The sequence below is a fragment of the Talpa occidentalis genome, unplaced genomic scaffold (assembly GCF_014898055.3).
Source record: "Talpa occidentalis isolate TD23 unplaced genomic scaffold, MPIMG_talOcc4v2.1 talOcc4.4, whole genome shotgun sequence".
Lineage (NCBI taxonomy): Eukaryota > Metazoa > Chordata > Mammalia > Eulipotyphla > Talpidae > Talpa > Talpa occidentalis.
Window position 1 is genome coordinate 122673283 of NW_023604295.1, and position 26971 is coordinate 122700253.

Genomic DNA, 26971 nt, shown 5'->3' on the forward strand with positions numbered 1-26971 from the left:
ATTTGACACAGATTTGATCTGTCCAGGGATCAAATGACCCACATGGTGCAGCAGCTCTCTCCTGTTTTGCCCTGTGCTTCCCTCAGCAGTGTATTTCAGTCGATCCTCCTGTTCTGCTCCCTCCGTTCTGCTCCCAGTCTGTCTCTGCTAAATCTTCTCACACCCCCTCCCCCCCCACCTCTGGCCTACACCTTGTATTCATGAGTAAATAAATCTTTAAAAAAGTGGCTCAATTAAAAAACACTTATGTTTTCTTTTTAAATGGAACTTCACCTAGTGTTTGCAACATGTGAACCATTATTTTAAGTAACTGGCAAAATATCCATTGTATTTTCTCTTTTCATGTATATTTGAAAATCTAAGAAAAATAAAAAGTATCAAGTATCACCGATATTAGCAGAGTGACTGCTTCCAAATATATTTCTTCATACTTTCCACCCTTTCCACCGCAGAGTTCTTTTTTTTTTTTTTTTAAAGATTTATTTATTTATGCATACAAGAGCTGGGGTACTGGCCAGAGATGAGAGAGAGGGAGAGAGAGTGTGTGTGTGTGTAAGAGGATTCACCAGAGACAGAGTGGGGAACAGAACAGGCAAACTGACGGAAATACACTGCTGAGGGGAGCAGCGGGCGAGACAGGAGAGGTCTGCTGCGCCATGTGGGTTGCTCCCTGGCCGGCTGGGGATCGAACTCATGCCGCAGAGGCTGCGGACTGCTTCATAGTGCTGTGCTTAACTCCCTGCACCACCAGGGAGGCCCTCCACCACAGATTTCTAAATGAATGTTTATAACACAAGGATAATCCAGATAGTGGCACTCATAACAACTGGTTCATGTGAAATGCAGGTGTTTCAGACAGCTATTCCCTGTAATAAATTTATTTCCCATCTATAAATTAGGTTTTGAAAAGGGTGTGTTAAATTTGACCCATGAGTTTTGTTGGCTTATGAAAAATTTTCCAAACTCTGCTGTTAGGAATACTTACTTGAAGAACTGTTAGTAGGTATTTTGTACAAAAAACATTCTGTGGTCAAAAGTTTTAAAACTCTTGCTTACATAAAGTTAAACAATTTACTTACTGCAGTCATTCCTCAGTCCCTTTAATAAGCTAAGGCAGATACTGAAGAACTGTGGCAAGGGCTATAAAGTATTCTTCCAAACCTATGACATTGCTCTTTCTCCCATGAACACCCACCTATTAACGGTTCTCAATAAACACACTTGGCAAATGTCAAGGAAGCAAAATCTATTTCCCACCTTCCACTCCAATGTTTATAATTTATGAATCGGGTTCTTTTAGATTCCTAAAGATCTTCCAAATTCTCAAATTTTTTAGTTTAGAAAGATTACTAACTTGTGATCTTAAAAAAACCCCACAATTTTAATTAAGTGTGAAATGCAAGAAAGACAACAGAGTTTAAAATCACATTTGGTCATTGCTTAAAATTATTTCTGGTAAAAAGGTCTATTTAATCCAAAAATAAAAATGTTTATGGGAAATCCTTTAAAAAGGTTAAAAAAAAAAAAACCCAACACACTGAAAACCAGAATTTTTATACCTAGATTAAATCTTATATCAAGTTGCTTTAAACAATTACCATCTTAGAAGAATCTGATATTATCATGGAGCAGACACACAAATCTCCTCTTCCCCTTAAGATCAATTTAATTTTTAAACAGATTTTTCCCTCCTTTAAGCTTTTTACCCAGTAACTGCTCCTAATTATGAGTTAACAATCCTATGTGTTTTTTTTAAGGCATTCTCAGAATAGCAGCCACTGTGTTAACATGTATTATATACAAACAGCTAATGCTTTTCTGCTGTTAAAGTGTCAGATTTTATTCTGGACATCACTCTAGCAATTTCTGTTTAAGCCTGTATTATTAAGTCTTCATAGATAATGATTTGCATGAGAATGACATTCAAAACTGCAGCTTCTATTACATTCTCTGTGCACTTCAGTCCTTTGGGCATTATGAAATATCTATGACAATTCCTAATTTACTACAATCAACTCTTCTTTGGATTGATGTATCAAAGCACTGTTTTAGCTCTATCTGATTTTCAATATGCTTTTCTAGACTTGACAGAGACAAAACAACAAATCTGAAAAACATTAAATTATCTTTGTAAGATTAATCTTACCACCTGCTCTCCCTTAAACAGGCAATACTTAAAAAATCCCAAGCCTTTTCCTTCTCAATATGCACAAGTATAAGCACATACAATATGGATGACAAATGTTCAACATCCACTACACTTCTTTGTCAAACCACTGCTTCCGATTATCATAAAGCAGTCATGAGTCCTCTGTGTGGTAATGGTGATGGTGGGCTGTATTAGGCAATACACAAAGAATGAAACAGTTGTATTCCTTAGCTTTCAGGGGCTTCAAGAGAGAAATAACTAACAAAGTGCAAAACCAAAGAAGCAGTATATCTGTCCCTCTAAATTCATTGGTGGCAAACACATTCCAGGAATGAGAGGACAAAGAAGAGGCATGTATCATTATGGGAGAGGAGGTAGTTATTGGCTTCTAGGAATGGACAAAGGTCAGGAAAATTAAGAGCCTTTTACTGTATCAATCCAAGATAGTTTTCTGTAAGAATTTTTTAGGAGCTGTTTAAATAAAAGTAAATATTACAATGAAAGGATTGTATGGAAGAACTAGAAAAGAATTTTTCAAGCATTTAACTTCTTGGAAGAAGAGAGAGGGCAAGGAGGGATAGGATCAGAGTGCACAGAGTTAGAAATGGAAACTTTCTAGACAGGGGTACATAAGAATGAGGAGATGTGACCCTGGATATAACAGGCAATGTGAGAGATGTCAGGTAATGAACTGAGGATGTGAGAACCTTAACAAAGGTAGGCATTTAAAATATTGATCAGATAATGATATAAGACCAAAGTGTGTTTAAAAAATACAGCATAGATGGTCTCACTCATAGCAGGAATCTAGAAAACTTAAATAAGGGACCAGGAAAAAGAATAACTATAAGAAAGTAAAAATCAAAATCAACAAACAACTATGAACCAGAGACACTCTATGGGGGGTGGAGGGCGGGGAGGGCAGGGATTGGGGTCAAAATAAGGCGGCCGCAATTGTATGGGGAATATAAAAATAAAATTTATAATTAAAAAAATAAAAAATAAATAAAAAATACAGCATATGTAAAAAATGAATAACAGTGACAGTGCTAGAAATTGGAAGGTATGGTTTTGTAAAAGAAGAGTACTATTATCTTGGCGAATAAAAACCCTATCTGACCTAAAGGCATCCCAAGACAAGCGTGACTATGGGAGATAGTCGCTGTGCAGTGGATTTTGATTTTGTTAACTATATCACTCAATCAAATCAATCCGGACTGATTTAGCCAACATATAATCCTATCATGATTAATCAGAAAAATAAATCCTGCAAACAGATTGTTGGTTTTTATATAAAGGCAAGAATGAATTAAACGGCAGAAATAGGGCCTCCCTGGTGGCGCAGGGGTTAAGACGCAACCTATGAAGCTATCTGCAGCCACTGCAGCACGAGTTCGATCCCCGGCCAGGGAGCAACACACATGGTGCAGCAGACCTCTCCTGTCTCGCCCGCTGCTCCCCTCAGCAGTGTATTTCAGTCAATCTGCCTATTCTGTTTCCTACTCTGTCTCTGGTGGATCCTCCCACCCCCCTCATGCCTCTGGCTTGTACCCCAGTTCTTGTATGCATAAATAAAATCTTAAAAAAAAACCTGTAGAAATATTAACAATACTTATCTACATGCTTTGCCTACTAACATACCACCAAACATATACCAATAAGAATCCAGATACAAAGCTAATTTGAAATTCTGAAAAGGACACCCATCCTCATATGCTTTACAATAATGGTTCTCCTCCTACTCAACAAATATCTTGACATTAAGCTAACACTTTCCAAGATGTGTCATCCAATCTATAGAATACTAACACCCACACTAAGTCAGAAAACCACACACCATCACTTCTTCAATATATATTTCAAATACTATGAAATAAAAGAGGTTTACAATGTAAATGACAAACAGCTGGAATGAAAACCAAAATTACTAAATAAATAGTTGCTGAATGAAATAGAAAATTAGTAAAAATATGATTTGTCAGATAAATAGTTCTTGGGATTGTACATTTTCGGCAAATTTAAGTTGTCTGAAACCAAGAAAGAAACATGATCAAGAAATCACCATAAACAGACACATTAGACAGACAGGACTATGTAATGGGGATAAAATGATGAAACAAGCAAAATGCTAATGTGGGAAGAGAGACATTTGTGGCACAGTGAAGAAATGTGGCACAAAGGTGGTCTGGGAATAATTCAGAGAGAGTTTACCTCTACTGGAAAAGGGGTTAGGAAAGGGGAATCAAAGCAGGTGTCCCAGAGCAGATGAAATGAGAACCAAGTCTGGCCAGCCACCAAGCTGGTGACAAGCGGCAGGATGCCACATGCGACGTGAATGACATGAATTGAGGTTAACGGAGCGAGGCATGAGAGATCCAAGAGCGTTTAGCACATGCGCTTCATGTATGAGGTCAAAGTGTGTGTGTGTGTGTAAGACTGGACTAGATAGTTGGCTGGGGCAGTTTAATGAAGAGCTTTGTTGGCTGCATTAAGAGGTTAATACTTGATTCCGTTGGCAATAGGCATGACTGGTGGATTTTCAGTAAGGTTCAAGCCTGCTTTTTATAAAGGTCATTCCAACAGTAGTGGTATAGAGGACTTATTTGTGAGAAAGGGTAGGGAGTGGAAATAAGTATTTGCCTACCATTTATTAGCATTTATATTTTTTTATTCTGTGCTTAGCCATCGACAGCTATTAGAACTGCGCATAAGACAAATGATAATAGAGAACTAAGAAGGCAACAGTGGAGATGATTTGAGACAGCATTTAAGAGTTAGAAACTAATTGTCTGGCGGATAATTACATGTGCGGCTTAAGAGTGGTACAAGTCCAGGATGTGCCCCCATGTTTTTTGATCCGGGTAAACGGATAATGGTGCTGTTAAATGAAACAGGAATTGTGCGAGGTGGAACACCTTTAATTGGGAAGATGATAAAAATAAGATATAATTTTAACTGCATCAGAGGTCAATTAAATATAAAGATTTCTGGACCCTACTCAGTATAGTTTTAATCAGACAGATTAGATTTGGAAGCTTGACTTCTTGCCTGTAAGAGTTAACTGGTTTCTACAAGGATAAACCTATGACCTCAAACTAATTAACACCTGCTTCTATCCAATTGGACTAACTTGACACAATTAATAGGTTCTCTTATTTCATTACTGTGATATAAAGTGAAAATGTCTCCTAAAACTGAGGGTCATAATGATAGAAGGATTAAGATCAAATGCCGTATGGAGAATATTTAGACTTGAGACAGGCATGACAGATGGAGTATGTTTGCTGCTGCTAAAGAAATTTCACAGGCACACAAAATATAGCTGGCTCTTGATATGTGGCTTTGATGTTTCCAGGAATTCATTTAGCAATGCTGGACTATCTGGCAGCTTATATATCCCTTCAAATATGTTACAAGGTGATGAAAATCATAGTCATGTCATACACAATATCAACTATTTTGTGAAAGCAGTGTAGTTATTACTAGCCATGTACTCTTTCTGCTTTGAAAGTATAGAAATAGTCATCTATTCTATAGCCTGCTAAGATTCTTGCATCACGAGTACTATGGTTATGGGAGAACTACGAGGACTTCACCTGAGGGGAAAAATCAAATATTGTCCAAAAATTAACAATGATGTAAGAAAATAAATTTTGAAAATAAAAAATACATTAATTCAGTAACGGCCTGCTTCAAGTTTCACTATCAACAATAAATGAGAAATCGCCAATGTAACAAAATCTAGTTTGTTTCTGTAAGTACGTACCAATAAAATACTTGTATGTCTTTATGGTAAAAAAAATAATGAGGCAAGATTCTGTATGTGCTGCTCCCTTGAGTCTCCACAGGGATATCTTAGAAAGAGGTGAATGAGAAGGCAACAAGTTCGTACTGAGTGCTATCTGGAATCACACTTATCTATGTGCTATATCCCATGTCTGATTTACAAACTGTTAGACATCTAATCTGTGGTCTTAAAAGTCATTCTAGAGTGTGAACAGTGAATAAAAATGAAAAGAGAAAAAAAAGGCAGACAGGTAGGTCTCCTAAATGAAAAGATAGCCTATTTTTAAGCTTTCATAATTTTATAATCTTCAAACACATATGGAAAACTAAGCACCTAACACTAAGTATCCTCTCAAAAATTTTGTTCCAAGACATAACCATTTGAGTACATATGAATGTATTTTAAACCCATAAGTAATACAATATAAGATGAAGTCCCCTCTACCCAAGTAACCACTAAAAGCAAATTACAACATACACTTGAGAAAATAGCATACAATACTGTTAATTTGAGCTTTTAATTTTTATTATAAAACTAACATCAACAGCCTCCCTAGTTAAGTCTCAACACTAGGAAGCGATTCACAGCCACTGATACAGGAGTTCCATCTCCGGTCAGGGAGCTACTCACAGGGCGCAGCAGACCTCTCCTGTCTCCCCCCTGCTCCCCTCAGCAGTGTATTTCAGTCAATCCGCCTGTTCTGTTCCCCACTCGGTCTCTGGTGAATCCTCTCACTGCCCACCCCCCGGCCTACACCCCAACTCGTGTTTACATAAATAAATCTTTTTTAAAAAATAAAACATCGAAGACTACAAAAGAACTATCTAATAAGATATGTCTAAGTCTAAATTTTCACAAATAGAAAGTATACTTATGATATTAGATCTCACTGCAATCTATTTATATGAAGGCATGGGTTTAAAATTTTGTACTCTGAACATACCAGAAATATTTCTTAACTTCTATCTAAATTCACTCATATCCTGAGACTCCAAGGTGACTTAAGTTAGAATTCTCAACCATGGCCTGAAGAGGAAGTGAAATTTATTTTGTACAAAAACAGCTGGGATAGAAAGTACACATTAGATCTTAAAAATATGTATGCTACTTTACACTACCTTAAATTATCCAGTTACTGCACAATAAAAAAAAAAGCCATGTGTTCAATGCACGGATACTAAATAATTCAATTTTGTGGATATAGAATTTAGGAACATTTAAAGAGGGCTGGAATATATTTGTTTATAAAATTCCTCTACATAAATATTGTAAAATCAGTACTTTAAAAGTAAATGCTAAAATTGCTTAATAGTTTTTAAATAAGTTCAAATAATTCATAACTCATTTTCACATAAATGAAATACTAATTACACTTAATTATAAAATATATCATCTAATATGATATGATCTATTGGGTTAGTTTATTTCAGGGCTGACTTTAAAAATTACAAACAACTCCTTATTTTTAAAATATTTATTTATGCAAACAAGAACTGGGGTACACACCAGAGGCATGAGGGGTGGGAGGACCCAGAGACAGAGTGGGGAACAGAACAGGCAGACTGACTGAAATACACTGCTGAGGGGAGCAGCTGGAGAGTCAGGAGAGGTCTGCTGCGCCATGTGGGCAGCTCCCTGGCCGGGGATCGAACTTGTGCCGCACTGGCTGCGGATTGCTTCATAGGTTGCGTCTTAACCCCTTGTGCCACCAGGGAGGCCCACAAACAACTACTTTAAAAAAGTTTTTTTATTTAGGATTTTTTTCAGTTTAGCCTTTTGCCCCCCCAATTAGGACAAACTGAATGATAAATGGACAAATTAAAATATTCATTGATGGCTTATTATGAGAATTCAGAGATGAGTAAGAAGCTTTCAGCACTAGAGATCTGTATATATATAACAACTATATAGAGAATTCACAACTCGCTGAGAATTCTTTGAGCAAATTTCTGAAAGAAAAAAGCTTCCTACAGAAAAAATGTTGAGAGATAACTTTTTTATTGGTTAAGTTTTATAAACTAGACCATAAAAACTTTCAAGGTTTAAGTCAGTAACTTTTCCTAGGGATAGGGATTCTACAAAGCCAAGTGTCTTTGATAGACTCAATTAGTTAAGACAGTCCAAAACTGTAGAACATTTTACACACTGCTTCAAATATCTGGCAGCATTTGGAGAATCCAAGTGTCAGAAAGCAAGCAAAGTTCCTTCTGTTTCACATCATATCTACTCCCATTCAAGGATGTCTTTCTTTTATTATGGTGGGTAATTAAACCTTGGAAGGCAAACCTAATATTTCTCTTGCGCTTATTTTTGTTCTCTCAATGTCTGGAAATTAAAAAGCAAAGCCAGGTGGCAGTTAGAAACCAAAGACCAACCACAGCAGGAAATTATTTAGCGTATTTTGTGCCATTTGCCCTCTCTATGCTCTCATCAGCAGAAGGGGCTGTGAAGATCACAGGGCGCAGGCAAGATTCTGCAAGCACATGCACTACGTTCACCCTGGGGTCCGCAACCCCTGCCATTCTTCACTGCCTATTCCAGGTGCTGTTAAAAATTTAGAGCAAAGGTGGTCACCCAAACACTATGGCTACATGTCAAATGTGCAGGGACAGTTTAAGACTCTCTTAATCTAAAAAAAAAGATTAATGTAATAAAGAAATTCCTGTAAGTGTGGCCTAAGCTAATTTTTCAATCATTATGAGAAGTGCTTGTTTCAACACACGACTTTTCACAAATCAGAAGCAATAGCACCAAAATAAAGGACATCCATTTGCATAAAGAATACAAATTTTTGAACTCTTTCTCAGACAACTTAGTCACGGGGAGTTCTAATGCACGCCTTACACAATATTCTGTGGCATGCATACTTACAAATCACTGGTTTCTGTAGACCTTGAAAGGGAACAGTCATGTTAACGTTCTCATTCTCCTGTGAAAGAGCACCTTCCATTGTGGTGACCACGCAAAGGTTCTTTACTGGCCAAGTGGTGTTACCAGGAAGCAAGCAGCACAGAGTTGGGAAAGATTGAGTAGACAGTCACATGTGGTTGTGTGCACACAGCAAATAGGAATTTTTAGTTAACTCCCTTCTATGCTTGTCCTAGCAACAGTAACTGGTTCTGTCAGTAAGGAAAGCTAGGAGTTTCACAATTTAAGTTTATTAATATTATCAACTTCTAAAATCTGAATTTCTGATTACAGAATTGGTTTTATTAAGCCTAAAACTGCAATACTGTCTTTTTGCACAGATCAAATATAAATCTTTACAAACTACCAAGTGACTAAGTGGAATCTATATAAAACCTTTTATTTTCAAAGATTTCAAAGTTTTGCAGAAACTACCCCTTATAATTTAAAATTCCCCGATTAACAAGGAATTATTATATATTAAATATTAAAGACTTCAGTTAATGTGTCAGAGATTGAGCTGGATTAAGTTTAACATTTACAAAGACAAATTTTAAATTGAGGCTAGACTGCATATACTATAGAGAGGACAGGCAGCATTAATTCTTGGTCCTTAGAAAGCAATGCCATAAATAATTTATAAATATAAAAATTATATCTGGTTTTATTAAAGTTCTGTCACACCTAAATGTGTTTGTTAGAAATAGTGAGCTATAGAAGTATTTTATTTCTTTGTACACAGTCTGTATTTATGGTATTGCAAAGTATAGGTCAGCTGAAGATCTTAGGCTATTACCTAACAATTTCAAATCCAGAATGAAGCAGAAAATGGTACAAGCCTGGTACTGTGTCTTCTGAAGACATAAATTCATTAATATTCACTTCAATTTAGCTCCCAGTTTTATTTAAAAGAGAAACTACTTTCACAAAATAAGTTTTTTGCACAAGGATCCAATTTGAACCAGTCTTATAGAAAGCTGGTCCAGGATAATCGAGAAACATCTTGTAACTCAAAATATACTTGTTTTTCCCTTTGCAAAAAAAGATATACACATGCATAGGTTTTCCTCTACTATGTAGAACATTCCTATTTGGCATGACTTAGTATATTCAAAATATTTTTCTATATAATTATGGTAATAGCACTCCCTGCCCCCCAAAATAATATACCAAACAGGAATGTTCTGCTTTCAGCTAGCAGGGGAAACGTGTACTTAAAATATCCTTCCACAAAAAGGCACATGAAACTCACAAACAGCACAGTGGCAATTAGTAAAGGTTCTTGAACTGGGGTAAGAGAACCTCAAATTGTAACCTTAAATGTGATTAAAAAAAAAAAAAAAACAACCTTCGGACAAGGATGCAGAATCTAATATTTTCAAAGCAGGGGATAATAAAATAGAAGTGATAAGAAAAACAGTTGCAATCTCAAATGACTGGATTTTAGTAGCATTCTGAGCAGTAAAGGTTTATACGGGCTACATACAGTGTCACCCTTTAGAAATAGCTCTTAAACCAACACAAATGGAAGACTCACTAAATTCAGACACACAGATAAGAATTTACGAATTTACCTTTGCTTTATGACAAATCTAGAATCTAGAAATTCTATTGTAAAAAGAAACGGAAACAGATTTAGAGGCATAGAACCAGTCAAAAGCAGCATTTTTCTGCATGTCCACATAGCAGAATGAAGTTTTAAGTTGTTTTACTTTTTTCCTTTTATTTACAATGAAAAACAAAAGCCTTAGAGTCAACTTAATAAGATGTACCATGCAATTATTTTTACAGATTGCCAGTTAATCTTACAAGCTATTTCCTCCAGTCTGATTTAGAAGTTTTACTCATCTTTGCCTTTTGCAAGGTTCATTTTCATTACCATAAATATATCAGGAACAGACAAACCTCAACCTGAAGCCAGATGACAGCTGTTTCAAAAAGTCTAATCTACTTACTGACAAAAAACCAGAAAGGGAATAAATGAATGATTGCTATTGATTCCCACCACAGGTCTACATAGATACAGTACTTCTCTGGATTAGTATAGACAGAAGCCAATTAGTTTTATTTCATATGTAAATGTAGCATAAAGAGGTGCAAAAAATAATTCATTGGACCGCTTTATCCCAAAGCATAAGGCACATTATTTTGAAAGTCACTTCAAACACAGTTCCTGCTTATGGAGCTCTCTTTCTCTTAGGCAAGAATTTTTAAAATAAATTCAAACTCATCCAGCTGTGTATATTCAAGAAATACCAAAAAGTCACAAGGCATAGTAAGTTTCAGCTGTTCTTCTCTCTCTAGTGTTATCAATAACACATAATGAGTTAGTTCATACATCATCACAGCTGTGCAGGCCAGCATTAACTTAGCTAATTTAACTACTCCAGGACCTTGCTCTAGTTTAGATAATCTACTCTGTAAATCACATAGAAAATAACACCACACTATTTTATCATTAATATCCATTTTTCCCCATCTTCTTTCACAGAGTTCCTGTTAACTCATTTAATGGCATTGTCCCTTGGACAGATTAAAAAAAAAAAGTCATCTAAGAGCAATTAACAATCAAAATCACTTAACACAAAGACCATGACAACACTCTAAGCTTAAGACAAAAGTAAAACTCCCTCCTTTATCAATAAGTTCTAATCCCGAAAGAGCAGAAAAGAAATGTCCTCTGAGAAAAATTAAGGATTGAATTAGGGTTTGCAACTTTTTTCTTCACTCATACATTCTTCAGAAAATTCAGAATTAGAAGTAATTACTGGTCATATTTTCACCAAAGGTTACCACCAAGTAAGGTTTGCAGAGTGCCAGTTCTTTATGGGTGATAATAACCAGAGACCATTCTAGCACACTTTAAAATGAAAATAATATGAAAACCAATGATCTTAGTTGCTACAGGGAGATTTACACATCCCCACAACTTCAATTATCTATAGTAATATTCCACAAAGTTGGTGAGGCACTTTTAAAACTGCTTAGTCCTGCCATTTAATAACACTTTACACTAAGGATGAGTGCCTTAAATGTCAGAGACTGTGTTTTCTTAATTGAAAACACAACATTCAATGCTTTCTTAACTGCATATTTGAAAATTGGAAATTCTCCAAAGCCGATCCTGAGTGCAAAAGAAGCCATGGCATCTCAACATGGAGAGTTCAAACATACAACCAGTTCCTAGTTGATGATGTTATAAATATCTGCAGATGTAAAAAAGCAGAGTGAGAAAGCAGAGTGGGATTATATCATAATTTATGGTGAAAGTAAAACTGGAAAATAATTAAGATAATTTCATTATAATGAACCAAACAAACATCTATTACTATTGAAATTCTTTTTAAAATGTGTTTTTAGTAGCTAAACATCTTGACTAAAGAGTTGGAATGAACCTGTGAACTTATTTAGCTCAACTTTTCCAACTTCATCCTTAAGAATAAAATGAGCATTATGTACATCTAATTTAGATTTTAAAGTCAGTAATTTGCTAAACAAAGTATTTTCTCTGCAGTTGCAAACTATGAACTTTTGTCTCTGCTAGAGACCCAGAATTATGAACCTTCCCCAAGCGCCACACTCTTAAGTATTATGGATATAGCATATAATAATGATTTACAAAAGTCAGATAAACTACTGAATACAAGTGGAATAAATGTCATTCATTATATTCCTGAATCCAAAGATTGCTAGGACTGACTGAAACATCTACAAAGCTGAACATACACTTCCTGATTATATGCAATCTGCACAGATAGACCAGCTTTACAGGCCTGACCACAGAGATTAATAGCTTTAGCCAAATAATGTGGTAACCATGTGAACCTGGTCTGCTCCAGCTTGTTTGTGAGTCTCTCAGCAAGGCCCAACATGCCGTTATCTGCATCTTGTTGCCAGGAAACACAACATCGCTTTGGAATACAAGGAAAACCAGGTTGCAATGACCACAGGTCAACTTCCCAAAAGCCTAATTTCAACAGTTAGCCATCTACAGTCTTGTAACATTTCTTCCTGCAGTCCATGGAGAATTTCACTTTGTCAATACTTTTTGCTATTTTTATCAGGGCAGGACCACTCATTACCATTAATAATGTAGCAGCAGCAACAGTAATTAATTCACTCATACTTTTCATCAAGTACTAATAAAACAGCTTATTTCATTAAAACTGACTTGGAAATCAAGCACCCTGCTACTACTGTATAAATGATTCATGCTTCTGGGTCTATATTTATGACTAGCCTTCAGCAAAGCAATCTTACTAAAGGATAAAATACCCAATATGCTGCTGATCTTGAGTTCCTGGATTTTCTGGGCTCAAAATCCTGTCTTTCTGGTAACAGAATGTAATGTGTTAAACAATAATCCCACTAGTTCCTTCCTGACCAAATCAAACAGATAGAAACTTAATGTACTAAGATGCTGAAGTACTCAGCGGACTGGAAATTTGCTTCATAAGAGCGAAGTTGGAGGCCAGAATTCCACAGTTTTGCAATCTGGAGATGGAAGAATTAGAGGTGCTCCAAGAGCATATAAATTTAACTACCCTTGACATATCAATTAGAATTGCTAGCTCATGGGCAACAGAAATTCTCGACAATACCTTTATATAAAAAAAAACTTAAGGGCCTCCCTGGTGGCGCAGGGGTTAAAGTCAGCACTATCAAGCTATATGCAGCATGAGTTCCAACCCTGGCAGGGGAGCTAACCCACATGGTGCATCAGACCTTTCCAGTCTAGCCCGGTGCTCCCCTCAGCAGTGTCTTTCAATAGATTTGCCTGTTGTGCTCCCCCTTCTGCAACTCTGCCCTACACCCCAGTTCTTGTATGCACAAATAAATAAAAATAAATCTTAAAAATAAAAAAAAAATTAAGATAAAAACAGAAAACATTTCTCTCAATGTTGTGCTGGCTTTTAAAAATGTTAGAAGTATTTAGCTTCATGATAGACTCTAAGAATTTTGCTACTCAAGCAAGATAGAATTGCAGATGTGTTTGTTATATCAGCAAAGCAATCTGACAATACAATCTCAAAGTAATACTTTTATGATCAAGAAAGCCCAAGGATTTTTCTACATAACACTGTTTTTAAATCTGTACCTTTTATTGTTTCCTTGCTCCATTAATCCTTTTTGAAACACAAGGTGCAAAGTTTTTGTCTCATAATTAAGTTAATGAAAAGATACACAGATTTGTGTATTTATATAACAAAATTAGTAAAAGAAAACCACTTAACTAATACTAAAGGGGACAAGTGGAAAAAAGAAAAGACTAGGTTTCTGTAATATCAACAATGCTCCGGCACTGTGTTAGAACACATCAAAACTAACAGAATTAGACAACTTGGAAATGATTTACTGCTACCATTTGCATGCTGATTATCCAGACACTTAGTGTAACCCAATTTATCTGTAAACAAAGATAACACTCAGGAAGGTTTTTCTCCTGCACTTCTGTTTTAGGATACTCAGCATATTTTCCCTCCCTCTGGGTCATGCCTCTACGCACTACATCAGGCCATTCATTATCTGTGAATCTGTCAGGTTGCCCTCATGTTCTCCCAAGTCAAACAGCATGGATAAATGTGTTCTTATCTTCCCATATAACTTTAACCCTTAGTCTTGGTCAAACACAAATAACTATTAATACCTACATTACAGGAGAAACAGCCTAGAAATAGTAATGCTTAAAACCCTAGGAAGGTTAATATTATATAGCCATTTTTGCATTAGCGACTTTATGTGTAGCAACTACCATTTTCTTCATTTTAAAGTTCAGATAGAATTCAAATGTGAAACTATCAGTTCCATCAGTGATTGCTTAGATATCCATACTAAAATAACTTAATTATACATACCTTGTATACAAAAATATAAAGGTAACTAATTTTTACCCTTAAAAATGGTAATATACCAACTAACATAAATCTTTCCTTCACTCACTGTTAAAAGATTTGGGTTAAAATAATACAATTTATTTCCTCTGTAAGATAAACAGATTAATAAACGTAATGGTAAAAAAGCTTTAAGGAAACAAATTTAACTTGTTTAGGCATGATTCAGATGTTTGGGAACTTCAGAAAATTTATACCATGCAAAACAGGGATACAAAATAAACAAATACTACTTTCCTTTAAAAAAAAATAGGAGTTACACAATATGCAAAACTTTAGATAAATTAGGTTTTCGTTATCTATGTTATATAGTAGCATTCACCACAGATTTTCTTTCAAAAGCAAGCTCTCCTGTGCGGTTAAAACTGTGTTTAATTCACAACACTCAATGTATATGCAACTTGTCAGTCACACACATATTGCAGAGTGACATCTGAATTGTTCAAATCACAAAACCTTCACTGTCTGGTTAGGTACCTAGTCTGCATTCAACCACCATGGAAAAATCAGGATAGCATACAGTCAGAAGAACAACAATGAAAAATAGAAGAAAACCTGTTAGGCTACTACTGAAAAGAAGCCTCCTTACTAAGCTTTTAGCCTCTTTCTCTTTAATAACAGTTTTAAAGTAATTACAAATACATACCCATACTTCATTCTCATTCTATCATTCTCTGGGTTACAGTAAAATCTTTCCAAGTGCTCCTGGGAATCATTGGATACACTCTGCCACTTTTGAGAAGTTGTTCTCTTCACCTGCCAATGATAGGGCAAAATTGTGTGGTGCTTCAAACAATCCCTGCCATAAATACAAGTGCCTTGCAAAAAGTCCATGCAAATTTCAATTCCATTCTCTTGGTGAGTGTGATACTGTAGCTGGTTCACCAATTCAAACACAAGGTCAAGGGAAGCTTCCTCACTTTTGTCCTGAAAGAGCTCGGTATTCAACTTATCACTGGTGTCCAAAATGTACTGGATTGTAAAACTGTTGTCTTGGAAAACCCCTGGAACATAATCCATGACTTTGTCTATGCATTCAGGACTAGAGGGAACATCACTTGAAACTGTGTGCAAAAGGTCAGTCTGAAAGTGTCCTGCTGTAGAATCTGCAACTGTCCCACTGATGGTTTCTGGTGGAAAGCTGTGATCCTGGATTGGGACCACTTGTTCTGGAGCATCAGTAGAAGGATGGGCTTCTGGTATTTGGCCCCTGACATTCGTCCTCTCAGGAATCAGGACAGGCATATTGTTATCGGTTGGTGAACACGATGGATTGATTTCTAGGGGCTTTTTCCCCATAGGTTCATGTAAGCTGCTATCATCTGCATTCTGGTTTCGAGACCTGAAAACCCCATCAAGTGAGCCAGATTCTAGCAAAGTGTTCAGTATTGGCCTCAAAGACCTCAGGGTTCCAGTTCCCAGTCTCTTCTGGTCCTTTTTCTTAAAACAAGTCTTCAACGGAGCGATCTTCTCAGAGAGTCTCATTTGGCATGAGAAGTCATCAGGAGGAGAGGGAGGCTGCACTACACAGTCTGGCTCAGGTTCAGTGGCTTCCATTTCCATAATGTGGATTAATTCCAATTGTTCTTCAGAATCTAAAAATCTTATCAGAGGAAAGGAGAGAAAATGATCATTTACAAGCTAACAACAACTGAATCCCATTCACTCATCAAAACGTTTTGTTTTAGTCTGTGACTAAGTCCCAGAATCACTCCTCTTGTATCATATTTCATGCTTAAATGGTAAATTTGACTGAGGAACCAAGGCTTCAACACAACCAAGGCTGTTCAAAAGCCCACAGGAGAAAAAAGCAAAAAAAAGACAGTTATTTTCTAATAGGTCCCTCTCGTTTATTGGTGGACTTAATACAAAATGATTTGTAATTCTGCTGGTGTATGAATTTTTACTCTAAGTCTGAGGCAGGATGGAGGGTGAGGGTTAGAAACAAGTGAGCTTAAATGATGGCAGGAGGGCATCCTCATTGCTATGGCTCTCTTCAGTTATCCCTTATCTCATGCAGCAACAAAAACTTTCTATGCAGAAAAGTTCATCAAGTGAAAGATAAACTTTGAAGTGAGTGAGTGAATGAATGTGGGGTGTGAGGCTACACTCAGCAAACAGGGGATCTTACAGGAAATGTTACATGGGAGAACGCCAAGAGCCTGTAAAAGCATTTCTATATTGAGAAAATTCCAATACATTTCCCAAGGATGCTAAAGGTCTCCTTCTGCAATCCCCAAAACACTGCCACTACTGGAGATGGAATACCAGGATCTGTTTAGCAACAGAAGCTACATCAACAACTACTGCCCACCATTTAAGAAACCAAACACACCTCATAAGGCAGAAAGGGTCTCCTAGATTTCAGAAATGTTACCCGTGCATTTTTCAAACAAGGCAAATGAAGCCACACTATAGAAAAATAACATAAACACCAAATTTCAGATTCCTAACAAGTTACTGAAACAGACTAAAAAAGTGCTTTCTTCAAAGACTCAAACTCCTTGAAAAAACCCCGAAACTTCCAAGTAAAATGCAAAGCCAGCTTTGTAAACTGAAAGACAATGTTTCCTCCACGATCTATAGATTCACTGACTAATTACTGCCAGGTGGCAAAGGGTTGGCGATGAGCAATTAATCCTCTTCTCTTGTCCAGCAGACTGAAAGAGAACTTTGAGGCCAGCCCTCATGACTTCATCAAGCAGGTCTTCCGCACACACATCGGTGCCTCCTAACCTTTTCTGCTTGAATTATGTAAGAAAAAGCACCTATTAGATGCCCAGTTCCATCCGTCTTTATGGGTCACCAGAAACAAAACACAAAAACGGAGTTCCCAGAAAAACGAGCACCGGAGTTGTAATTAGAGCGGGTCGGGCATCTACGTGCGTACAAAGTCCATAACGATCAGACGCAGAAAAATAAAAACAGCAGATAACGTCAGGTGTCAGTGCACACGGCAGCACAAAAGGGAGAGTTCCGCGCGGGCTGGCACTGGGAGGGAAAGCTTCGCGAAGAAAAGAGGGACTTGACAGAAGACATAAATCTCTGGCCAGCAGCCAGGCCAGGCGTTATTATTCAGCATTCGGTGCTCTGGCCTCAAGGCACGATTGGCACGGCCCGCGGTATTCCCTGCCCGCCCGCCCGCCGCGCCTCCCCCGCGCGCACCCCGGCCCCGCCGGCAGAACCGACTCCCCACTAATTTCATTTCTACGTGCGTGTGGACACACTCTGCAACTTTTCCTGCCGCTGCCCTCTGTCACACTCGGAAACGGAGCCGAGCAGAGCGGCGAGCTGGCGGGGCGCCAGGCGTGGGGAGTCACCAGAACCTGGTTCCTCAATCAGCTCGCACAGCAGATAAATCAAGATGGGACGAGCACTTCCTCCCGCGCCCGCGCCCCCCGCTCACCTCGGGGCGCCCCGGGTCCCGCCGTCCCCGCGCCCCTGCCCGCAGCTCGGCTCCCCGCGCCCGGTCCCGGGCCGAGCGGCGCCTCCTGCCGGCGCCCCCCGACCGCCGCCAGGCTCGGCCACTCCGCGGGTCCCCGAACATCCGCCCCCCGCCCCCCCCGAGGGCGCCCCCGAACTCTCCGCCAAGCCCCTCGCGACGAGCGCCCCCGTCGGGCCTCCCCGCGCCCCAAAAGCCCTCCCGAAGCCGTTCGGTTGATTCGTCCTGCACCCCCTCAGACGGCCCCCCGAGAGCCGCGGCTGGAGCCTCGGGGCGCGCAGAAGCCACCGGGGAGACGCCGGGAGGCGCCGGGACGAAGGCGCTCCGCGGGCGCGGGGAGGCGGACTTCTGAGGAGACCGCAAACTTCTGGCTGCAGCCGAGGCCGCCTCAGCGCCGCCCGCCCGGCCGCCGCGCTGCACCTCGGAGCGGGGTCCGCGCCCGCGGCGGGGGAGGGGGAGGGGGCGGGGGCGAGGCGCGGCTGCCCGGCCCCGCGGGAGCCCGAGCCCGCGACCCCGACCCGCCCGCGGTCCGAGTCTGAGGTACACCTGCCAGGCCCGGCCCCGAAGCGGGGCCGATTCCATCCGACCCCGAGGGAGCCGAGCAAGTCGGCGCACCCCGCGGTCTGCACAGCCCCTGATCCGCGAGGCCGGCTCCCCCGACCCGCCGGCCCGGCCCGGCCCCGCGCCGGCCCCGCGCACTCCCCCGAGCCCCTACCTGAGCAGCAGCCCCGGGAGAACGGGCGACCGAGCCCGCGAGCGCGAGCGGGCAGGTCCGCGGAGGGTCTGCGCACAGCGAGCGCGGGCGTCTACGGGTCGCAGGCCGGCGCCGCGGCGAGCCGCGCACGGGCCATTCGGCGGCCGCCAGAGCAAGAGCAGCCGCCACCGTCGCCGCGCTCCGCTCCGGCTCGTCTGCCTGTCACCCCGAGCTCTGCTCCACAGCGGCTTCCGGTCGCCTTCCCTCAGCCGCCCCGGCGGGGGCGGAGCCTGGCCGCGGGGGCGGAGCGAATGAGGGGCCGGCGCTCACTGGGTACCAGGAAGGAGGCCCCGCCCCGTGCGCTTGCGCCTGCGCGCTGATCGGGGCGGTGCGGGGACGCGGGCTCCCGCGAGGGGGCGTGTCTCTTCGCGGGCCGTTCGGGAGGGCGCGCGCGGCTGGGAGGGGGGCAGCGCGCGTTCGGGCCGGTTCCACCTGCGTGAGGACACATGGAGGCTCACTTTGTTCCAAGGGAGGATGTGAAACGGAACGATCTGTTTCTGTGCGGTTGACTTTGTTTCTTTGCCTCCTCACAAGAGGCTTCCCGCTCCGGTCGCCGCCAGCCCGAACGACAAACGGCTGCTATGCCGCTGCGGCCAGACGGGGTCGCCCGCCCCGCGCCCAACGGGCCGACGGGCTGGCCCGAGGGTCGTGCGCGCAGTCGGGCTGCGCTTTGGCGCGCGAAGGGCGGCGCGCGGGGGCCGGGGGCCTGCGCCCGAGGAGGGGGGCGGGGGGCCCTGCGGGCCAAGTGGGTCCTCGGCCCCCGGAGTCTCCGGCGTTCCCGCCGCAGGGGGAGACGCGCCCTTGGAGTTTGGGCGGTAAACGCCAGTATTCTTGGGTTTTAAGGTCCAGAAGCACCACACTGACTTACTCAGCGAATATCTGTCCGGTGCCCAGTGCGTGCCAGCCACGGACAGGGCTCCAGTTGGGGTCACCATCAGCTCGGGCACCACACCTGTCCTCACGGAGCTGGTGGAGCACCGCGTACTCACCACATTTTTTTAATTGCAATCATGTTGGTTTACATTGTTTGGATTTTGGAGTCTTACCGCCCCCCTGCTGTTACCATAAAGCTCCCACCACCCAACCACCCATAGTCCTCCACCAGAGCTCGTGGTGCTCCCACCCCCTTTTGTACTCGCCCCTTCTTTCTCCCCTCCCCGTCTGGATGTCTCAGCTCTGTAGTGTGCTTTAAAGGGATATTTTTTTAATTGACTTCTGACCCTTTGGGTTTTATGATACCACATATAGTGACACTATTTGGTATTTTGTCTTTTTTTTTTTAAAGATTTATTTATTGATTGATTGATTTATACATACATACATACAAGCACTGGGTACAGTCAGAAGCGCGGGAGGGCGAGAGAATTCACCAGAGCCAGAGCGGGGAGCAGAGCAGGCAGAAGGACCGAAGTACACTGCTGAGGGGAGCAGCGGGCGGCAGGAGAGGTCTGCGCGCCATGTGGGACCCTCCTCTGGTGGCCGGGGAGCAGCCGGGGATCGAACCAGCGCCGCAGAGGCCGCGGGCAGCTTCGCAACCCAGCGCTCAACCGCTGTGCCACCGGGGAGGCCCCCACATTATGTATTAATACCACCTATTAGCTTACATTTTTACAGGCTTCCGTGTCTCCTAAGGTAAGCGGTTTTGTTTTTTTCAACCTAGAAATGCTCTAAATTACAGAATTCAATCAGTTTAGATTTCAGATCACAGGCAGAGAACATTCTTTGCAAGCTCTTTTCCCATCTCTCACTGCCAATTGTTGGGATACAACTGTAATTAATTTTCTTTGATTTTGACCAGGGTCATTTTTCCAATATATAGTGATTATGTGAAAATAACACAGTTTCTTCTCCCACCACCAAAAAATTATTCAAGATATTTTACCATCCAATAAGATAACTAACATGTGGTACATTTTTTAAAAATCTATACATACAAGAGCTGGGGTGTAGATTAGAGGTGCAAGGTGGGGAGGGGGAGTGAGAGGGTTCACCAGAAACAGTGGGAAGCAGAATAGACAGGTTGACTGAAATACACTGCTGAGGAGAGTAGCAGGACAGACAGGAGAGGTCTGCTACGCCATGTGAGCAGCTCCCTGGCAGGGGATTGAACTTATGCTGCAGTGGCTGCTGATAGCTTCATAGTGCTGAGACTCAGCCTCTTGTGCCACCCGGGAGGCCCACAAGTGGTACTTTAAAGGTGAATACATGGAGTGGAATCACTGGGTGGAGTGGTAGATCCCTTTAAAGTCTTTTCCCAAACCTCCATGTTTTCCATAGGGCTGGGCCAGTTTACATTCCTACTAACTGTGCAAAAGGGTTCCTTTTCTCCACACCCATACCAGCACTTGTTTTTGGTGTTTTTGATAAGAGCCATTCTCACAGGAGTAAGGTGGTATCTCATTGTGGTTTTGATTTGCATTTCCTGATGATAAAAGATGATAAACATTTTTTCATATGCCTGTTGGCGATTTGTATGTCTTCTTTTGAGAACTACCTGTTTAACTCTTTGGCCCCCCCCCTTTTTTTTTAAAAGATTTATTTATTTATTTATACAAGCACTGGGTACAGTCAGAAGCGCGGGAGGGTGAGAGAATTCACCAGAGCCAGAGGGGAGAGTAGAACAGGCAGAGTGACGGAAGTACACTGCTGAGGGAGCAGCGGGGCACAGAAGAGGTCTGCGAGCCTTGTGGGACCCTCGGCTGGCGGCCGAGATCGAACCAGTGCGCAATCCAGCGCTCAACAGCTGCGCCACCGGGGAGGCCCCTCTTTGGCCCATTTTTATCTACTCAAAGAACACAAATACACTCATGTGAAGTGAAACTTGCACTCCTGTGTTCATTGCAACATTATTTACAATAGTCAAGCTATGGAAATAGCCTGAATGCCCCCAAACAGATGAGTGAATCAAGAAGATGTGGTATATACACAGTGGAATACTACTCAGCTATCAATATAAAAAAAAGATAAACACTTGCCATTTGCAGCAACATGGAGAGAGCTGGGAATAAACAGAAATAAGTCAGAAGGAGAAAAACAAGGGCCTCCCTGGTGGTGCAAGGGGTTAAACACCACACCATGAAGCAATCCACAGCCTCTGCAGCACAAGTTCCATCCCCAGCTGGCCAGGGAGCAACCCACATGGTGCAGCAGACCTCTCCTGTCTCGCCTGCTGCTCCCCTCAGCAGTGTACTTCAGTATATCCGCCTGTTTTGTTCCCCACTCTGTCTCTGGTGAATCCTCTCAACACCACCCCCCACACCTCTGGCCTCTACCCCAGTTCTTGTTTGCATAAATAAACAAATCTTTAAAAAAAAAAAAGGAGTTAAAAACTTAAAAACAAAAAGAATTTTCAAAATTGTTTCTTATGCTAAAAGAGAGCTGTCCTACCCCTTCTCCCCATTTTTTTCCGTTTGCTTCTAAGAATACTAACATAAAATGGAAATGGAACCTAATGACAAAATAAAGGTAAACATTAAAAAATATGAAGATGAAACCTATAAGCTGAGGATGCTTGGAGCAGAAAGATAGGAACTGGTCTTTCATAACATTTTGAAGCAACTGACCTCTCAGTTGCTTCAAAATGACTTATTGTTCTATCTGAAAAACAAACCCCAATTTGGTTTAACTGTGTAGCTAAACATGTTCTAGGCTAATACATAAACTACCATAGGGTTATCTTCTAACTAGTCTTCCTGCTGTAGGCTCTACCAGTTAGATAGTAATATGGCCTAATATGTCAGAAATGTAAAAACTGTTACAAAGCAATACATCAACACCTAGAACATTTTCTTCCAATTCCACGAATATGCCAGATTAGGTGTTAAGGAACATGTTTATTAAAGAAAAAATAGAAAGGAAGAGAAGACAATAATACCCACCGTGCCCCATTTTTATGTTGTCTTATTTTAGTCAAAGGTTTTTTTCTATTGCTATTTCTGTATACTCATAGTTTATCTAATATATCATCTGCAGTTTTCCATGTTAATAGTCTTTTAAATAAATAGATGTTTAATAGTCTAAGTAACTATAAAGTGTTTTACTTAACCAGTTCCTTGTCGTGACAGCTTTTTAAAATCATTTATTCACTTAGTACTACATTCAAGTCACTGGGTTAATTATTGTATGTGCACATACATGTATAAGTGACTCCTCCCTGAACACTTCAAACTATAAAAGACACAAACACATGTACCATGTATGGCATATCCAAGTGTATATATTCTATATGTATTCTTAAGCCATATAATTCTTGTACAACGTGCTTATAAAATTTAAATATTCTAATTTCCTTTCCACATATTCCTTTTGTCACTAATTTCTTGTTATCCTGGTCTGCTGGATTTGCCTTAGCATGACTGATTAGTTCAGAAGAGTAAATTTCCAGTTTTCATTTTTGTTAACAGAGTATACACTATCTAGTGTAAATATCAATATCCGCTGCTTTCTGTTTTCACAATTATTAGTAATAGTTTATTCCTATAACATCCTTCTGGTAGAAAGATCATCATTTCTGGCTACTGCAGCAAGAAGGAAACAGTGACTATTGTGACTCAGCACAGTGAAAGAACTGAGATTTTAAAACAGGCTTTGGGGGCCTCCCTGGTGGCGCAAGGGGTTAAGCACCACACTATGAAGCAATCCACAGCCTCTGCAGCACAGGTTTGATCACCGGCCAGGGAGCTACCCACATGGCGAGGCAGACCTCTCCTGACTTGCACACTGCTCCCCTCAGCAGTGTATTTCAGTCAGTCTACCTGTTCTGTTCCCCACTCTGTCTCTGGTGAATCCTCTCACTGTCCCCGCCCCACATCTCTGGCCTGTACCCCAGCTCTTGTATGTATAAATACATAAATCTTTAAAAAAATAAATAAAACAGGCTTTTATTTATTTATTAAATAAAAACAGGCTTTTATTTTATTTATTTATTATCTGTTCACACAGATAATGTGTGAACATGGCAGACTGACAGTTTTCATAGAGTTCAAGCTATGATGCTTTCTTTTTTTTTTTTTTTTTTAAAGATTTATTTATTTATTTATACAAGGTTGATTGATTAATTGATTTATACAAGCACTGGGTACAGTCAGAAGTGCGGGAGGGTGAGAGAATTCACCAGAGTCAGAGCGGGGAGCAGAGCAGGCAGAAGGACAGAAGTTCACTGCTGAGGGGAGCAGCGGGTGGCAGGAGAGGTCTGCGTGCCATGCGGGACCCTCCTCTGGTGGCCGGGGAGCAGCCGGGGATCGAACCGGCGCTGCAGAGGCAGCGGGCAGCTTCGCAACCCAGTGCTCAACCGCTGCGCCACGGGGAGGCCCCGATGCTTTCTAACTATGTGTGTAAGCACTATTTATTCTTAAACTCAAAAGAAGTTCATTTGTGCATGTAGCTAATGTATCCACAGTGAAAGAGAAGTCAAATCCTTTACACAGGAAACCGAATTACTGTTATTTTTAAATGCATAAAATTTAATACTAATGAAATTCTGTCTTGATGTTGTTGTTAATGTGCTAACTCCTGGAACTTATCTGAAGGAAGATTTCCTATTTCCTGAGAGTATGTTCATCTTTGAGGATTCTAGAGCAAGACAAGATTTTGGCTGAAATTTATTTATCTCAAGTAGGTTATAAATATGGTGTTAGGAGAAGATCGGAAAATGCTAGTAGGGAATATATCAGCATAACTAAAGGTAGGAATTTAATAATCATGAATTAAGAGTGAACTGATTCAATGCTCAGAGATAGGTTAGTTTGGAGCATGACATGAACGTACGCTGATAAATATAAACAGTATTTTCACAACGTAATGGAATGTTTACTGACCATTTCCAACTTAAAAATATTTCTCGGTTATAATCTTTCTTGAAACTCATTTTTCGTCACCTCTGATGAGGCAACTGCGTGTCTCTGTGTGGGAAAGATGAACATACAAGGCCTAGTGGAAGATGAAACAAAATTTGAATAGGGAGATTTCTAGAATTTTGCGCCAGATCCCACACTATTCTTTTGATCTCAGAGTTGCATTTGCAAACTACCTAACTGTGGGGGGGCTGAATGGTCCTTATCTTTACAGGATCCTTTACAACCAAGGCTGTTCTTTATCCCCTTTACTTTTGAACTCATTGAGTAATACCTACACTACATAATCAAAGTGTTGTCAGATCTAACTGATTGAGGATCTGAATGAAAGGATTCCTTCAAAGAAACTCAGAGATGTTTTCTGGACCGCTCATCCCATTGCTTCAATGCAATTTATTGGGTGGGTATGTGCTGTGCAATAGTGATGCCAGGATGACTAAGCAAGCGCCTGCTCTATCAGTTTCTTATAGAGAAGCCTGTGAACCGATGCCCCTGATCACCTGGGGAAACTGATAGCAGGCTCCCAACCCCGCCTAAGGCCCATTGAATCAAAATCACTAGCATATAGGATTCTGCACTTTGAGGAAATTCACCAGATACTGAGGTAGGGGGGCAGGGGCAGGGGGTGATTATTATGCAATAAGGAGGATACTTTGAGGGTGTGGCCTAATACAGGATAATGTGGTAAGTGCCATAGCTAAAGTGTTTCTGGCGGAAGCTAAGCTTATAGAAAGGAGAATCAAGGCTAACTCTGTGCTGTCAAAGGAGAAAATCACCAGCAACTTGTTTCTTTTTTTTTTTTTTTTTTAATTTTTCTAGAGGCATGTCTTATTTATTTATTTATTTATTATTTGTTTGTTTGTTTGGTTTATACATGCACTGGGTACAGTCAGAAGCATGGGAGGGTGAGAGAATTCACCAGAGCCAGAGCAGGGAGCAGAGCAGGCAGAAGGACCAAAGCACACTGCTGAGGGGAGCAGCGGGCGGCAGGAGAGGTCTGCTCACCATGTGGGACCCTCCTCTGGTGGCCAGGGAGCAGCCGGAGCAGCCGGGGATCGAACCGGCTGCAGAGGCTGCAGGCAGCTTCGCAACCCAGCGCTCAACCACTGCGCCACCGGGGAGGCCCCAGCAACTTGTTTCTAAAAGTACCTAAAATTATTATTCTATAGAATGTTAAGAAACTCAGTTGTTTCCAGTTGGAGTAAACTTAAATTTGATAGGAGAAAAAAAAAACCTTGAATTACCAAATAATTAAAGTCCTTGACAACCATGTGCAGAGATCATCGAGTTAACAGCATTTCTATTTGGATGAAATTACCCTAATGATATAATTGGGCTTATGTGCACAGGTTAGTTGCAAAGCTGTTCCCTGTGGCAAATCATATTCAAATGCTCATTTTCCAGCAAGTTCCAGAACCATTTCTCTGTGGAACTTCTTGTCCCCACTTCTTACACTGTCATCGGATATTCTGGGCCATAAATAGTTCCCGTTTTTGCAAACCGGATACAGCAAAGCCAGTACTCTATCAATAAAGATTTTTTTTTTTCAGCAATGAAAGTAGAATTTAAGAACTGAATTCACAAATAACCCTCGCCATCCACGCCAGGCAGGCTCAAATACATAGCATGGGTTTTCATGTCATGTCCATATTCAGTATGGTGATTTGGGCAGAATGGACATCTTTGTCATTCACTGAGGAGAGATTGTTCTGAGGTCCACCTACCTTTCATCTCTGACTCCTCTATTAAACAGATAACTCTTAGACCACAGGTTTTCAACCCGGTCTATATATGAGGATCACTTGAGTCACTTAAAGAGATATATCAATATTACTCAACATTATCTGTTTCTAGTCTCTACATAAGACCCATCTAGTCAGAACCTCTGAGGTGGGGCTTGTGCATTGAAAGAGGACTGTATCTTATCTTTTCTTCCCTGATTCCCAGGAAAGTACTTGACATTATCAAGTACTTAGTGATCCTATTCATTCATTCATTCATTCATTCATTTCCTTCAATAGGTATTTATTGAGTATTTGTTTTCTCAGTACTTCTGAGAGCTAGGGATGTAGGAGAGCATAAAACAAATGGCCAGGGCCTCCCTGGTGGCGCAGCGGTTGAGCACTGGGTTGTGAAGCTGCCCGCAGCCTCTGCAGCACCAGTTCCATCCCCGGCTGCTCCCCGGCCAC

The 26971-nt window shown here is 41.0% G+C and overlaps 1 protein-coding gene across 3 annotated transcripts in view; it reads right to left on the reverse strand.

Moving 5' to 3' along the window:
- The window catches only part of TIPARP (TCDD inducible poly(ADP-ribose) polymerase), a 31066-nt gene extending 11658 nt beyond the window's left edge, over nucleotides 1-19408 (reverse strand). Inside the window, exons 1-2 of one of the 3 annotated variants that reach the window (XM_054700986.1) lie at nucleotides 19389-19408; nucleotides 15381-16337 (exon numbers count right to left, since the gene is read on the reverse strand). In XM_054700986.1, the coding sequence (XP_054556961.1) occupies nucleotides 15381-16297 (917 nt within the window). In that variant the 5' untranslated portion in view covers nucleotides 16298-16337; nucleotides 19389-19408. Of the gene's footprint in view, nucleotides 1-15380; nucleotides 16338-17069; nucleotides 17844-18891; nucleotides 18975-19388 lie in introns of those variants that run through there. The other 2 variants (XM_037526239.2, XM_037526238.2) reach the window with 2 other exon arrangements.
- Between the last annotated feature and the right edge of the window lie 7563 nt (nucleotides 19409-26971).